At 48.1% G+C, this 15,883-nt stretch overlaps 2 protein-coding genes across 5 annotated transcripts; both read left to right on the top strand.

Annotated features, from left to right (window-relative positions):
• The first annotated feature begins 76 nt into the window (after positions 1–76).
• pik3cg (phosphatidylinositol-4,5-bisphosphate 3-kinase, catalytic subunit gamma) lies at positions 77–8,442 on the top strand. 3 transcript variants are annotated; one of them, XM_067254676.1, is made up of 16 exons: positions 77–110; positions 625–1,015; positions 1,265–1,885; positions 2,049–2,344; positions 2,635–3,134; positions 3,322–3,556; positions 4,251–4,316; positions 4,544–4,687; positions 5,058–5,139; positions 5,327–5,430; positions 5,859–6,005; positions 6,230–6,320; positions 6,696–6,826; positions 7,495–7,606; positions 7,725–7,882; positions 8,152–8,442. In XM_067254676.1, the coding sequence occupies exons 2-16, from the start codon at positions 637–639 to the stop codon at positions 8,431–8,433; spliced, it is 3,348 nt and encodes a 1,115-aa protein (XP_067110777.1). In that variant the 5' UTR covers positions 77–110; positions 625–636; the 3' UTR covers positions 8,434–8,442. The 3 variants fall into 3 exon arrangements, with proteins under 3 accessions (XP_067110777.1, XP_067110778.1, XP_067110776.1); XM_067254677.1 differs by having other exon boundaries at positions 100–182; positions 7,504–7,606; XM_067254675.1 differs by having other exon boundaries at positions 100–182.
• A 1,673-nt stretch (positions 8,443–10,115) lies between these two features.
• LOC136960034 (cAMP-dependent protein kinase type II-beta regulatory subunit-like) lies at positions 10,116–14,559 on the top strand. Of its 2 annotated transcripts, none has more exons than XM_067254339.1 (11): positions 10,116–10,450; positions 10,940–10,975; positions 11,399–11,451; positions 11,559–11,642; positions 11,810–11,916; positions 12,063–12,216; positions 12,584–12,685; positions 13,062–13,136; positions 13,265–13,320; positions 13,483–13,631; positions 14,180–14,559. In XM_067254339.1, exons 1-11 carry the CDS (start codon positions 10,168–10,170, stop codon positions 14,314–14,316), a joined length of 1,236 nt encoding a protein of 411 aa, XP_067110440.1. In that variant the 5' UTR covers positions 10,116–10,167; the 3' UTR covers positions 14,317–14,559. The 2 variants fall into 2 exon arrangements, with proteins under 2 accessions (XP_067110440.1, XP_067110438.1); XM_067254337.1 differs by having other exon boundaries at positions 13,265–13,333; positions 13,508–13,631.
• The last annotated feature ends 1,324 nt before the right edge of the window (positions 14,560–15,883 follow it).

The raw sequence follows: 15,883 nt of genomic DNA, 5'->3' as shown, positions 1-15,883 counted from the left end.
TAACTCAGCAACCAATAAGCAGTAGGCTATGCAAACTACTGAAGGCGACGGAGAAACAGCGGAGGCGTACATAGCAAAATTCTCAAACTCCTGAATCACTTCAGAAAAAGGTTTAGTGACTGTTAAACCGACGTAAAATGTAAAGTCTTGTTTGTGTGGCGTTTTTGTGTCTGCGTTGAGCGGTAAGTTTTACATTGAAAGTCAAGGAATAATCGCCTGACGAGTATTTGCTGCTGAACCGTTACTCCATAAAGATTTAGGTTGTTAACGGTTCTTAAAGTTTTGGGATGATGCATTCATAACCGTTTGTTTACTATTACGAATACATTATATTTATATACAGGCTAGGTTCCTGTAAAAACCATGAACATGTTATGTAGTTAATAATGGTAATTAAAACGTAGACTGCAGTTGACAGTGTTTTTGGCAGGCTTCCTGTTTTGCAACACTTCCTTTGCTGTAAATGTGAAAGAAGAAGTAGCACAAGTCGTGAAGGCTACACCACATGCCAGGATAAGAAACGTTTATTAGTAGGAGGAGAGAACGAGATGTCTGATGCTGCCCTAAGACGTTTGTGAGTATCAACATCTCACACTCTTCCCTTTTTCCTACGATGGCGAAAAGACGAATCAGGTTATGGAACAGCAAATGAGTGATGAAGAACCAGTAGTCCTCAGAGAAGATAACCGAAGGAGAAGAAGGAAGATGAAACCCATCACCTCCACCTCTTCAGTAGCCATGGACCAGATAGCCATTGAGTTTGCACTCCCAACCACCACCAAGACAGGCCGCAGCCCAGACACCCTGCTGCTAGAGGTGACAGGAAACTGGACCGTGGAGCAGGTGAAAGCCCAGGTTTGGTTAAGGGCAGTGGCCACCAACCTTTGTCCGGAGTTCTACCAGAAATACTCTCCAGACCATTGCATCCTCCTCTACAAGAAGAAAGGAAACTGGTGCGAGATTTATGACAAACACCAGGTGTTCCAAACCCTAGATTGCATTCGCTACTGGAAAGGTAAAGGTTTGTGTGTTTTGAGGAGGGGGAGGGGGGGGATGTAATGGTTAAAAAGCAGCAGTTGTTTTGGATTTATAGACAGAGAGGAAACATGGATGCATAATAACTGTGTACAAAACGTGGCATTAAGAATCCAGATCCTGGCAGGATAAAAAACAATCATTCCTGTATCAAAGTAGTCCATTATTATGAATTTACCTTTTTTTTAATGACTTTGCCTATGAATTTGTATTTGGTTAATCCTCAAAGCCCTAAAGAAGGATGTGGGTAAGATCCACCTGGTCTCCAGACCCCAGCCTTCAGACGAGTCCCTCCAGTACCAGAGGTACCTCAACTACCTCATCGGTTACGACGTCACCGACGTCAGCAACGTGCATGACGACGAGTTGGAGTTCACCCGCAGGAAGCTCCTGACCCCCCGCAAGATCGAGCTGTCGGACCGCGATCCCAAACTCTACTCTATGGACCCCTGGATCAAGTCCAAACCCTTGCCGGAGTACCTGCTCAGTAAAGTGAGCAACAACCACATCCTTCTGGTCGTTCACAGCAGCACGGCTAGCCAGACCATCAAGGTGGCTATCGACGACACGCCTGACCAGGTTCTGAAGAGCTTCTTCGCTAAGGTAGCCAACAAGAGGGCCTTGTTGGGAATCCCAGAGAACTTCAGCGAGGCGGACTTCGTCCTGCGGGTTTGCGGGAGGGAGGAGTACCTCTTTGGGAACCATCCAATCAGAGACTTCCACCGGGTCCGGCAGTGTCTGAAGAACGGGGAGGAGATTCACCTGGTTCTGGAGTCACCTCCAAACCCGGATCTGGACTTGGTCCAGAAAGAGGACTGGGCCCAAGTGGATGACTGTACTGGAGTAGCAGGTATGTTGCATAGATTTCAAATGATTGTTTTTATTGGATGGATAAATAACACTACAGGTGAAAGGAAGAAATTGTATTTTGAGTTTAGTGTGAACTGTCCCTTTAATAGTTAAAATATCATGTCAGTGATTTTATACAATTTTTTTTACCACTCTCTCCTCAGGTACCCACGAGCAGTTGACCATCGATGAGAAGGATCATGAGCGTGTGTTCACCATCTCCCTGTGGGACTGCCACCGGAAGTTCAGGGTGAAGATCCTGGGCGTCGACATCCCGACCCTGCCTCGTAACCCAGAGCTCATCGTGTATGTGGAGGCCAGCATCTTCCACGGCCAACAGCTGCTGGCCCAACAGAAGACCTCCTCCAAGCCCTTCACCGAGGAGGTGCTGTGGAACACCTGGCTGGAGTTTGATATTAGGATCCGGGATCTGCCCAAGGGGGCACGCCTCAGCCTGCAGGTGAGGCAGTGTTTACCTCAAAAACATTTTGATTTCTGGTGTGCCCTGGTGGAGCACGTGGGGGCCTGGGTTTGAATCAGGCTCAGGCCATTTCCTGCATGCCTATCAACAAATGAAGCAGAGCGACCCCCCACTCCCTCCCAAAGTATGCACTTGCTTTTAGGTTCGCCTTTCAGTTCAATTCAATTAAGTTATAGTTCCATTCTTCTCTCTCTGCTGTTGGCACTGTTCTGTACAGTAGACTGCCCTAGAGTATGTGGTTGTCACGGCGTGTTCTCTTGCGAGCGCAGGTATCCTGTGGTAAAACCCAGCCTCAGACCTTCAAGGCGAGCACCTACCAGGACAACAGTGGAGGCGGAGGCGAAGGGAAGAGCGGTAAAAGCCGCCTGCTTTACTACGTCAACCTGCTGCTGGTGGACCACCGCTCCCTGCTGCGCCAGGGCGAGTTCATCCTCCACATGTGGAAGATGCCGGAAAAGAGCGAGGACAACAGCAGCGTCAACGCCGACAAGCTCACCTCGGCCACCAACCCCGAGAAGGACTCGTCCATGGCCGTGGCCATCCTGCTGGATAAATACTGCTACCCTGTGGCCCTGCCCAAGAGCAGGGAGGTCCGGGAGGCTGGGGCTGGGGCGGAGGCCGAGGGAGGGGAGAGAGTCCAGAGAGAGATGCCCAACCACCTGAGGAAGCAGTTTGAAGCCATCGTGGAGACAGACCCTCTCAACCCTCTCAGCCCAGAGGACAAAGAGCTGCTGTGGCACTTCAAACACGAGTGCATGCGCCACCCCAGGTGGGCACCTCCTGCTGATCCCAGACAAACAACAAATTCACCCACCTCACATAGCACAACAGTCCCACTCATATCAATTCGGACTCCACATCCCATGTTTCGGATTTCAAATACACTCATGTCATCCCATTTGGATCTCCTTTCCCTTCGACCTTCCTCCCATGGGCCGTGCGTCCAACCCCCTCAGGGCCTACCCCAAGCTGCTCGGCTCGGTGAAGTGGGGGGACCAGGCAGCGGTGCTGGCCACTCACCGGCTGCTGGAGAAGAGCGTGGTGTGGGACCGCAGCGGCCTGGACGTGGGGCTGGCCATGCAGCTCCTGGACTGCCACTACTCGGACGCCCACGTCCGCTCGATGGCCGTGCGCAAGCTGGAGACCCTGGGGGACGACGACGTCCTCCGCTACCTGCTGCAGCTGGTGCAGGTAAGAGCAGAAGATGGGCTTCCATCTTGACCAATCGGTGGGGCTCGGTGAAAGTGTTTGGCCTCTGAGTAACAGAAGGGTCACATGTTGGATTTGGTCTTCCTCTTTTCCTTCTAACTGGAGTTGTTCTGGCTTTGCATATGTCGTGCATCAGTATCAAACTGTCAAATAAATTGCCACCTGTCCAGGCACATCCAACAAAGAGCTCTTGGTGTGACATGCAAATAAGTGTTTCACCATTTCTGTTTAATTTGAGCTTGCCGTCGTGTTTAGATCATTCAGCTCGGGGGGAAACTTTATTCTTGTATGGGTCTGTTTATCTGATCTTGTCTATCTGCCTGCCTGCCTACCTGTCTGTCTCCCTGCCTGTCTGCCTGTCTGTCTGCCTGTCTACCTGCCTGTCTACCTGTCTCCCTGCCTGTCTACCTGTCTGTCTGCCTGTCTACCTGTCTGTCTCCCTGCCTGTCTCCCTGCCTGTCTACCTGTCTGTCTGCCTGTCTACCTGTCTGTCTCCCTGCCTGTCTACCTGCCTGTCTACCTGTCTGTCTGCCTGTCTGTCTGCCTGTCTACCTGCCTGTCTGTCTGTCTACCTGTCTACCTGTCTCCCTGCCTGTCTACCTGTTTGTCTGCCTGTCTACCTGTCTGTCTCCCTGCCTGTCTACCTGCCTGTCTACCTGTCTGTCTCTCTCTGTAGGCGGTGAAATTCGAGCCGTACCATGACAGTGCCTTGGCCAGGTTTTTGCTGAAGCGTGCTCTCAGAGTAAGAACTCTTCAACGCCCCGTAACCACTGCTCCGACTCCACACACATCACATTCATGTCTACTACAGACAGACAACAGATTCACTTCTGCTTTAACTAACGTCATTTTTCACAGTGGGTCAATGAATATCTGTCTGTGTGTGTGTGTGTGTGTGTGTCGGTCTGTGTGTGTGTCGGTCTGTGTGTGTGTCGGTCTGTGTGTGTGTCGGTCTGTGTGTACGTGCAGAGTAAGCGGATCGGCCATTTCCTGTTCTGGTTCTTGCGGAGTGAGATCGCTCAGTCTATGCACTACCAGCAGAGATACGCAGTACTCTTAGAGGCCTACCTTAGAGGATGTGGAGGGGCCATGCTACATGACTTCAAACGCCAGGTACACACTGTTTGTACACCCGAACGGTTGAATAAAGCTCATAGTGTTTCATGTCCTTTCAAGTATCTGTAGTGTGTCGTACGGGCGGTGTTTATATCCTTGACTATTCATTCACCGGTTTGCATCAGAAAAGACCCGTCAAGTGTTTAAGTATTAGAAAGGATTTCTCAACAATTCTCAAACTCGTTTGGGTATTTTGTGTGACAAGGCTACGGGTTGGTGGATAGATACATGTATAGTTAGTTGGAAGCACCAACTATAAACAGAAGCATCACTCAATTTCACATTTGTCATCATGTTCAATAAGGTAAACATACTGATATCAACACATAGTAAAGTGCAAATCTGACCTGCTATTTGTACTATTTAGGTGGAAATGACTGAAGCATTACAGAAAGTCACCCGTGACATCAAGGCCATGTCTGCTGACAAATATGATGTCTCCTCACAAGGTATTGGAAATCAACCCCGGCTTGTATAAGCTTCATACAAACTGTACATTACAAGTAGATTTCCAGCGATAGAAAACGTACTCCGCTCGCTGTAAGTCATTGTAAACATAAAGCACAAAGAAATGATCAAATATTTGGTTGGTAGTCGAATGATGGGATGTGTTTGTGATCCATGGCGTCGTTCCAGTGGTGCTCCAGCTGAGGCAGAAGCTGGAGAACCTGCAGACGTCGGGTCTGCCAGAGAGCTTCAGGGTTCCCTACGACCCCGGGTTGCGAGCTGGAGCCCTGGTGGTGAGGACACGCCCCTCTCTGTCTCTGTCGCTCCTCCTTCTCTCTCCTTCAAACTCCTCATTCGTGAGCGTGGGTTCTCGTCATCTCTCTTCTTCTCTCTCGTGTGCGGTTTCGCTCTCATCCCTCTCCTTCTCCCCCCTTCTGAGTCTTCCTTTCTTGTTCTCTTTGTCTCTCCACTCAATTTGTTTTCTCTCTCCTCCTTCTCCCCTCTCTGTCCTTCCAACCCCTTATTCACTTAATCTCTCCTCTTCTCCCTCATCCTCCTCCCTCTCTCTCATCCCTCTCCTTCTCCCCATCCAACTCCTCCCTTACCAATCTCTCCCCAATCTCCTTCTCTCCCCCATCCATAACTCCATAACTCCTCTCTGGAATCCCTCTCCACACGAAAGCTTTCCCTGGCCTGACTCGCAGGTGTGCCCTGTGTTTAGATTGAGCAGTGCAAAGTCATGGCGTCCAAGAAGAAGCCTTTGTGGCTGCAGTTCAAGAGAGCGGACCCCACCACCCTGTCCACTGACACCATCGGGGTCATCTTTAAGGACGGGGACGACCTCCGACAGGACATGCTCATCCTGCAGGTGGGACAGCTGGACAGGGAGGGACACGCAGGACAATGCCCAGCAAGCTGTCCATATTGTCCATATTCCAAGATGTCTATATATGGGCCTAGAACTAAAAACATACAGTAGCATTATACTATTATACTGTATGTTATACTGTGCACCACATTCACATATAAGACTATTATAAACAACAATAGGTTGTTGGTTCTAATCCCCTTTGTCACGTGTCATTGCCATAGATTCTGTTGATCATGGAATCCATCTGGGAGGAGGAATCTCTGGATCTGTCTTTGTTACCATACGGTTGCATCTCCACAGGGAACAAGATAGGTGAGTCTGACTGTTGGGTTTAATGCACACGGTGGAGGGGTGATACTGTTGTAATTGCCTTAGAAGACTCACGCTTGTGTTCACGTCCCTGCCTTGCATCCTCCCTTTCCTCTCAAATCCAAACCATTCCCAACAAAATGTAGACATTTCCTCTCCATCTCTGTCACACGCTTTTTCTTTCTTTCTTTTGTTGTTGTGCTCCCTTTCTCTCTTCCTCTCTCTCCCCCTCTCTCTCTCTCTCTCTCTCTCTCTCTCCCTCTCTCGCTCTCTCTCCCCCCTCCATCCTCACTCCAGTTCACTAAACCGTAGTTTCTTCACATTTTCAAAGCAACTGTGCAGTGTACATTCTGACCGACGTTACAATCCCCTCTCCAGGGATGATTGAAATCGTGAAGGACGCCACCACGATCGCCAACATCCAGCAGAGTGTCGTGGGCAGCACCGGCGCCTTCAAGGACGAGATCCTCCACCAGTGGCTCCGGGACAAGTGTGTGAGCGAGGAGAAGGTAGGTGGCTGGCTATAGCACACTAGCACTCCCCGCCGCTAACGGCTGCGCTAATCTGAGGGGGAAGGCTCTAGAAGCTGCGCCCGGAGAGGAAGGAAACACCACTTCCTGTCTCCTCTGCTTCTCTCTTTGTCTTCAACCGTAGACGCATAAGGTTGCTTCAGCACCTGCACGGTCTTGCTTGTGTGGCTATTATGGGAAAGTTCCTTTCTTTGTATTCAAAATATAGCAGTGTACCTGATTTCAACGAATGTATAGCCAGTGTGAGCTTAGTTGTGTTATCAAACAACAGCCAGTGTACCACGGAAGGGCTGTGGTGATACTAAACATGGCTAGTCAAATGTTAATTCTGGGTTTGCATCATTTTGTTTGGTTTCGTGTGGACTATGCAAATATGTTGGGTAGAGAGAAGCGTGGCGCTTCTGAAAAACCAAAAATTAAACACCTTTGCTGTCTCTACTCTTTTTTTCCCCTCTCTCTCTTCCTCCCCTTCCTCTCCCCTCTCCCCCCTTCGTTGCTCCTTTCTTCCTCCACCGCATCCTGCTAACCCCCTCCTTGTCCCCCTCCTCAATCTCGCTCCCTCCTTCCTCCACCTCCTTCACCTCCCACTCTCATCCTCTCTTTCCTCCTCTCCCTTCAACCCCTCCCTCCCTCCCCCCTCCCCCAAGTTTCAACAGGCCGTGGAGCGCTTTGTGTACTCCTGCGGTGGTTACTGCGTGGCCACCTACGTCCTGGGAATAGGCGACCGCCACAACGACAACATCATGGTCACCGAATCTGGTAACACGGCCAACAGCGGTTTTCCCGACGTCATACCAAAACAGAAAAAAACTCTTGACTTCATTGCACTCAATGACAGTTTTGTAGGTTTATTTTCCATTTGTGTGCCTTCTCTCAGGGAATCTTTTTCACATTGACTTTGGACACATCCTGGGGAATTACAAGAGTTTCCTGGGGATCAGTAAGGAGCGGGTCCCCTTTGTTCTGACCCCAGATTTCCTGTATGTTATGGGCACCTCTTCCAAAAAGAGCAGTCCAAACTTCCAGAAGTTCCAGGTGTGAGGAGAAAAAAGATTTACACACTTGAATGATGATGTATTAAACATTGATGATGTGTTAGAACGATGTATTTAACCTTTTTGTTTACCACATTTGCTATATCCATAGCCCACAATAACCGAGTCGTCAAACTTGTTCTCTCTCTTTCTCTCTCTCTCTTTCTCTCTCTCTCTCTCTCTCTCTCTCTCTCTCTCTCTCTCTCTCTCTCTCTCTCTCTCTCGCTCTCTCTCGCTCTCTCTCTCTTTCTCTCTCACACACACACCCAGGATGTGTGTGTGCGGGCCTACCTGGCTCTAAGGCACCACACCAACCTGCTGATCATCTTGTTCTCCATGATGCTGATGACGGGCATGCCCCAGCTGACCAGCAAGGAGGACATTGAGTACATCCGCGAGGCCCTGACCGTCGGCCGCACCGAGGAGGACGCCCAGCGCCACCTGCTGGACCAGATCGAGATCTGCAGGGACAAGGGCTGGACGGTGCAGTTCAACTGGTTCCTGCATCTGGTGCTCGGCATTAAGCAGGGGGTGGAGAAGCGGTCGGTGTAGGGTGTTGGAGGCGGCAGGAGCGCGCGCGGGGGGGGGGGGGGGGGGGGGGGGTCAACGGACGCTTGTGTGTATAACACACATTGTATATACGCTTGTACACACCGACGAACACGTTTTCTACACGCATTCACAGACTCACACACACAGCAAGCACTTTTTTTTACTGTACTTTTTAGTACACGCACTAGTTAAGATTGTGTGTGACTTGCAGGACTTGTGCTGGCCTGATGGCAACAGAAACACCAGAAGAGTCTGCGTGACTCAGGGGCTACTGCTGAGGGGGGTCACATTTGAGAGGGCTGCCCTCATACGCCGTTATTACTGAGAGGGCTGTCACCATTGACAGACAATAAGGGTTCAAGAAGAAAATGGCCACCCCTCCAGCTCTACTCAATGACCACTGAACTCTTGACATTTTCAAGGTTCCTGGCAGAAACAGAGTGGAGTGAGACACACATTTGAGTCCAGGATGAGTATCTGTATGTTCCCACAGTAGATACTTCACTGTCCCCTCAAAGTAGAATTGCAGGCAACTGTAGAATACACATTTCAATGCTTTTATTCTGCTTCATTATGCAAAGACTGCTCAGATTTGTACTTAATTGACATGTTTTCATTAACGTTATTTCATTATCATTAACAAACAAACAAAAATATTCTCTCAAAACCCAAAGTAAGGTTGTTTCATCAGTACAGTATGCAGATGAGTTCCAGGCACCATTGTAGCTAAATAAATCAGCTTCTGTGCTAAGTAAATCAATGCATCATGTTTTCCTGTGTCCCAGAGGAAGTGGGCTCCAGTGGTGAAGAAGCTGTGTGTGTGTGTGTGTGTGTGTGTGTGTGTGTGTGTGTGTGTGTGTGTGTGTGTGTTTGTGTTTGTGTAACAATGTGGCCACTGCTCTCCACCACCATCTGTCAGAAAGAGAGGCATTTTACAGAAATGTAGTCATATTGGGTACTGTTTATAACTTCGGGTATGTACTCAAAAAAATACATGTATATGAATGTACATCAATATATCGGACTGCATTTTAGCCAATTAAATGCTATCAAAGAGAACCGAACAGCCATTATGAAGCCTAGGTAAAGAAAATTCCCTTTTTTGGGTCTCAACCCAGTTTATGTTCTAAGGGGGTCAGTTACTGTATTTAGACATTCATTAAAAATGAATCTATTTGCAAAAATTAATATGCACCCATCCGCTCTTATGAACCACTCCTTGCTTGGACTCCCTTCTACAGAGTTTGATTGTACCTAATAAAACGTAACTTTTAACAGCTTTTTTGTAAGTTTCAAATGCGTTTAAAATGTGCAAATTCCCTTTTCGTCATGACTGCTCTTCTAAATCTATTTCTATGACTGTGCAACCGCGCTTCGTCATTTGCCATCGGCTCGAGGAGGGTGGTTGCCATAGTTACGCGGGTCACATGCGTGGGTTTCCTGTAGCCAGCAGCAAAAGTGATGCTACATTTTACAGCCATTTTCATGCAGTTGACATCAAAAGGCGGTTTGTGAGACACACTTGAACCGAGATCGAGAATGGAGATAACGTTAGCCAGATTTGTTGTAGCAACACGCCATGGTCTTGGATTCCATTTTTACTCCTAGTTCTCCTTGAAGCATCCTTGGAAGTGGACTGTCAATCCTTGTTAGCAACAAGCTAACGGTAGCTGGAACCTTTTTTCCCATTTACTGTGTTGCTCCTCTGGGCGCCTCAAAAGACTGAATTCAGAGATGAGTATTGAAATTCCAGACGGACTAACGGAGCTGTTGCAAAGCTTTACGGTTGAAGTGCTAAGGAATCAACCAGAACCCGGAGATCTTCTGGACTTTGCCTTGCAGTATTTCAGTCAACTCAAAGAAAATCGGACGAGAGGAGCCGCCTTTGACAATGCTAGAAATTCGGCTAACGCTACTTCTCGCCCTGGAGGCGGGAGGGCGGTCAACTTTGCAGAGGAGGCGATGCAGATTGACTCTGAAAATGATGAAGACGACGAAGACGATGAAGAATTCGTGGGTATGAAACCAATGTCGATAAGCACAACCTGCTGGCTACTGGCTAGTCATAATACACGTTAGCAACTATCAGTTAATGATGTTGGTGTCTGCTAAACGGGCCAACCCGCACTGACCACACAAAGAAAGATAGCTAGCTAGCTAGATTTGAGGGAATCTGGTCTCCATCACTGTCAGATGCCAGGTCATGTGAAGTGTAACGTGCAACATAATACAACTACTCTGCACAATCTGTGTATCTTGCAAGTAACTAGAAAGTGTAAATTGCTAGACTGCTAGTAACTTTGTCCCCTCATGCCCCCAAATGCACTTGGCTTCATCAGGGCATGAGACAGGCTCTTAAAGCGTAACGTTACTTATTGTGTTCCCAACACATACTCTGAACGACTCATTCTATAAGAAGTTATTGTCTGTCAAGCCAGTAAAGTAATATAATTAGTCTAACCTGCCATTCAGGAACTTTGTCGTGTTTCCTTTGCCCTGTGTACAGCACCTGTGATCAACAGATTCATGAGAAGATCCTCAGGTAAGGACTCAATGTTTGTATTTTTTTATTGTAGTTCGGTTTTGAACAACCCTCTGAATAGGTTGAATGTCCCCCAGAACAAGTGTGTGTTGGCAGACAGAAGAGATATTCTATGTCTCTGGCTGGGACAATCGATCCAACAAGGACAGCTTCTGCCGCTGTCATCAGAATTACCGATAATAATAGCAGGACCAAACTGCCTACCACAGGTTTTCCAACTCATGAAAGCATTAGATTGTTGTGAAATCACGCTCCTCGTGCAAGAACGAATCGCAAGAGGTGAATAGAATTTGAACAGTTCATTTATTTATTTGAGCATCCCTCTCAGGGTTGGGTGTTTGGTAACCATCTAGGGAACTGCCTTAAATACAGACATATTCCCAGGGACATGGAATGACATGGAACGCGCGTGTGTTTTCACAGTGTGTGCGGAGGCGTTCAATCCCGACGAGGAAGAGGAAGATAAGGAGCCCAGAGTAAGATTTCTCGTCGTTACTTTGGACGTAGAGCCCCGACGCTAGATAATGACCCCCTGCAATTGCAATCCCGCCATGTTCAGTCGACGTCTCTCTCCCTTTCTCAGATAACCCACCCCAAAACCGACGAGCAGAGACACAGGCTACAGGAGGCCTGCAAAGACATCCTCCTGTTCAAGAACTTAGACCCGGTAAAATGACAACACGTATATATGCACCCGCTCAATCACCAGAAGGCTCAAGATGGTGGATACTACGGCATACCCACACTGAGGCGACCCAATCCCTGCCTACACGAGCGTTCTCACACCCGTGTGCGCTAACGTGTCCGCGTTTCTGTCTGTCGCTGCTTAAACAGGAGCAGATGGCCCAGGTCCTGGACGCCATGTTTGAGAAGCCGGTGGAATCCGGCGAACACATCATCGACCAAGATGAGGACGGGGATAACTTCTACGTCATCGAAAGGTAAGGCCTGTGTTTCGGCAGCTTTCCAAAAGGCGTCGTCGCCCGAGTCGGGTGTCCGTGGTGGGTAGGGTCGAGTTGCCGTCGACAGAACGGCAGACCTGGAGCTCGTTTCTTCCCGTGTCTTTATGAAACGTCTTCTTCCTCAGAGGGAACTTCGACATCCTGGTGAGCACCGACGGGTTGCAGCGCGTGGTGGGTTGCTACAACAACCGTGGCAGCTTTGGGGAGCTGGCTCTGATGTACAACACCCCCAGGGCTGCCACCATCATCGCTACGTCCGCTGGGGCCCTCTGGTGTCTGGTAAGTTCGACCGTTCCCAGTTTCACCTGGCGGCTTGGGCATGACTTGTTGTTTTTGGTACTAACTGTACAGAAGGTCACTGTACTAGCTGTAGTGAAAGGTCTGCCAGTGTTGGTGATGTGACATAACCCCCACACACACACATTCCACCCGACCCCAAGATGACCACCATGGGTGGAGGAGGAATCAGGAGTTTTGTAAGCAACACTGAAGCACGTTACCTGGCTCCGCCATACAGCCCCCCCCCCCTCACATCTCTACACCGAAGAGAAAGGACGGAGACCCCATGTTTCCACCCCCGGGGCCACGTTGCTCCAGCCGTGTTTGTCCACTGGGAAGGGTTTGAGCGGGTGATTCTGTGTTCCAGGACAGGCTGACGTTCCGGAGGATCATCGTGAAGAACAACGCCAAGAAGAGGAGGATGTACGAGACCTTCATCGAGTCTCTGCCTCTGCTCACCTCCCTCGAGGTAGGAGTCCGGCTAACAGCCCCTGCCTCTGCTCACCTCCCTCGAGGTAGGAGTCCGGCCAACAGCCCCTGCTGGAGAGCAGTGATGTCGTCATGAGCGGATGAATGAATGAGCTGTCCATAAGTACATTGGATGGATGGGTGGAGAACGTACCCAGTGAATGATCGACTGAATAAACAGAAGAGAGTTGGAGCTGTTGATGGATGGATGGGTCAATGTATGAATAAATGTAACGGGCGGGGAAATGACCACCCATGGGCAAAAATCGGCCAACCCCTGTTGCACATGAACACAATCTTAGCAACATTCCGAAAGCCACACTTGGAAACTCCCACCGCTGTAAGACGATGATATCCCTTCTCTCCCCCCTTTGCAGCCCTCTGAGAGAATGAGAGTGGTCGATGTGTTGTCCACCAGAGCCTACAATGACGGGGAACAGATCATCTGTCAGGTACGTCTCGCCAACCCATCACGCGTACAGACCTATCTGTGTCACGCACGTGCGTGAGATCTAGACACACGTATTTCTGCGACCCGTACTCGTAGCCAACGACATGCCTGTGGCGGTTCCCCGTGTAGGGGGACATGGCGGACTGTTTCTACATCGTGGAGTCTGGCCAGGTCAGGATCACCATGAGGAGAAGCACGGTAAGGCTGCCAGCCTGGAGGTCCTTCCCCCCTGTGCATCCATCACAATGCGTATCGTCACATGTTACACTGTCGTCATAACGCCACGTTCGCAACCTCTTTGCTTTTTACCGAGAAGGCAATAGATCGTCTGTGTTTCTTGTTGTTTGTCGTTCCCGCTCCACGGCGGCGCAGACCAGGAAGGAGGAGGTGGATATCGCCATGTGCAGCAGGGGGCAGTATTTCGGGGAGCTGTCTCTGGTCACCAACAAGCCCCGGGCTGCTTCCGCCTACGCCTCGGGGAGCGTCAAGTGTATAGGTACACCAGCCACGCCGAGCACTTTCCACCATTTTTGAAGTGCAGTCCAGAGCTAGTTCGACAAGAACTACAATCGCCGAAGCACTTCAACAACGAGCCACTGGGATTTGGCCTGGGGATTGTAGTTTGATTGGCACCAAGTACCATTGCTGAGATAGAGTGTATGCAGGGCTACGGGTGTAACCTCTATAATCCGTGTCATTATCAATACCTTATTCTCACACCTGACTTGCTTTGATCCTGAGTTTCACTTCATTGCCGTCAAATGACTTCCTGATATAGTGTCCGTACCAGTATTTTCAAATAGTAACTACCTATATGACTGTCCTTCTCATCATGGCTGACGAGTAACTACCTATATGACTGTCCTTCTCATCATGGCTGACCAGTAACTACCAATATGACTGTCCTTCTCATCATGGCTGACCAGTAACTACCTATATGACTGTCCTTCTCATCATGGCCGACTAGTAACTACCTATATGTCCTTCCCGTCATGGCTGACTTGTAACTGGGTTTGCTAATCGTGTGTTGGTGTTGTGTTGCAGTGCTGGACGTGCAGGCCTTTGAGAGGCTCCTAGGTCCCTGCATGGACATCATGAAGAGGAACATCGCAAACTACGAGGAGCAGCTAGCCATCCTGTTTGGAAACAACACCGAACTTCAAGAGCAGAATGACGCGTGAGAGACTTCCGGAGAGGGGAGAGGGGGGCGCTCTTGCCCAACCAATCCCTGACACAGGGCTCTTTACGTTAGCTGTCCGCTTGCCCCTCCATGCACATCTAAGTATCTTCTAGGTTAACGTTCGAAACAATCAAAGTGTTGTAAATGGATTTGGGTGTGGGTGGGATCTTGTGTATGAGTTGTAGTGTTTTGTATGACATAAGGGCATACTGTTGTTTATCTGTGATCTCAAGTTACATTCCTGGCCTTTTTATTGATATATATATATATATTATATATATATCAATACATTCATACACAGTATTATCCCAATGGTACGTAAAAAAAACGCACTTTTGAAGTTTGTCAGATAGACCAATTGCATCTGGTTACAGTTCTATGGTGTCATCTTCAGTGATCTCCTGCTAGTGTTTAATGTTCCATCTGGAGAGAAAAAAAGAAGAGGAAAGAAGAGGGGGGGGGGGGGACACAACAACATTTGGGGTATTTTTGTAGCCTGTTGTTGTTTCTAAGCATATTAAGTCGTAAAATATGAGCAAAGACTTCATATTTTGCGCACGCTCCCCGGACCCTGGCTCACATATCTCTTAAGCTGTTAAGACCTTTGTTTTTTGACTGTACAATTTAACCTGAGGTTGCGTAAAACGTCAAAGCCTCTCGCAAAAAAAAAAGAAGGCTACTGTTTGGCCTCACACGAGGTGAATTCTGTCAATTCTAATATAAAAGTGTGTCCATTATTTGTGGTTGCCAATGTACATTATTTGATGAAATTGAACAATGCATAATGTATTGTACTTGAAGTTTGTACCAGTAGTCCTGGGTTTCAGTCTAAGATGTTGTTCCTAAAGAACAGTAGTAGCCAACTGTTTTATTATTATTTATTTTTTTGTTTGACGTATGGTATTTAGCCTTTTAAGTTAAATTGGACATTCACACACCATAAGGTGCTCAGTAGCCAAAAAAAAAAAATCGAGGGTAGGCTAAATTTAGGTATCGTGATGTTTTTCTGAATGAATACCACCAAGGCTTTGTTGACCTGTTTGTATAATAGGGTGAGAAGTTGCCAGAGGATGTTTATGGGTTTATTATCCATGTTAGTAACTCACAGTGTTCTTTTTCTTCATGGCATGTTTCATTGTCATGTTTGATGATATGCTATAGCCTGTTTATAAAGGGAATTGGGGAAACTTTTGTGCTGAGAATTGCAGAATTTTCTGCACTCAATCCCTCAATACTTCCAAAAACAGGCAAAACGCATAAGGGAATCTTGATAGGAAAATAGGCCAAATCGGAGGTTCAATTTTTGCATAATGCTGCTACTCTTTTTGTTTCATACAGTTTGGTACTGTTTGTTTGTATGTAAGTTAAACTATTTATTTGTTATTTTTAATTAAATGCTCAGCTATCTTTTTGAAGCTTAGTACCGTACTTGCCTTTTGAACAACATATTTCATAACTTTCATTTACCTGTTAAAACATTCAAAAATTCAAGCTCCAATGCAAGTCACTTACTTTTGAACAAGTTTTGTCAGTCGACTGAATGGATTTATAGCCTACCTCTGCACATA

Source organism: Osmerus mordax, chromosome 17 (assembly GCF_038355195.1).
Source record: "Osmerus mordax isolate fOsmMor3 chromosome 17, fOsmMor3.pri, whole genome shotgun sequence".
Lineage (NCBI taxonomy): Eukaryota > Metazoa > Chordata > Actinopteri > Osmeriformes > Osmeridae > Osmerus > Osmerus mordax.
This window is presented reverse-complemented; position numbering and strand designations above follow the sequence as displayed.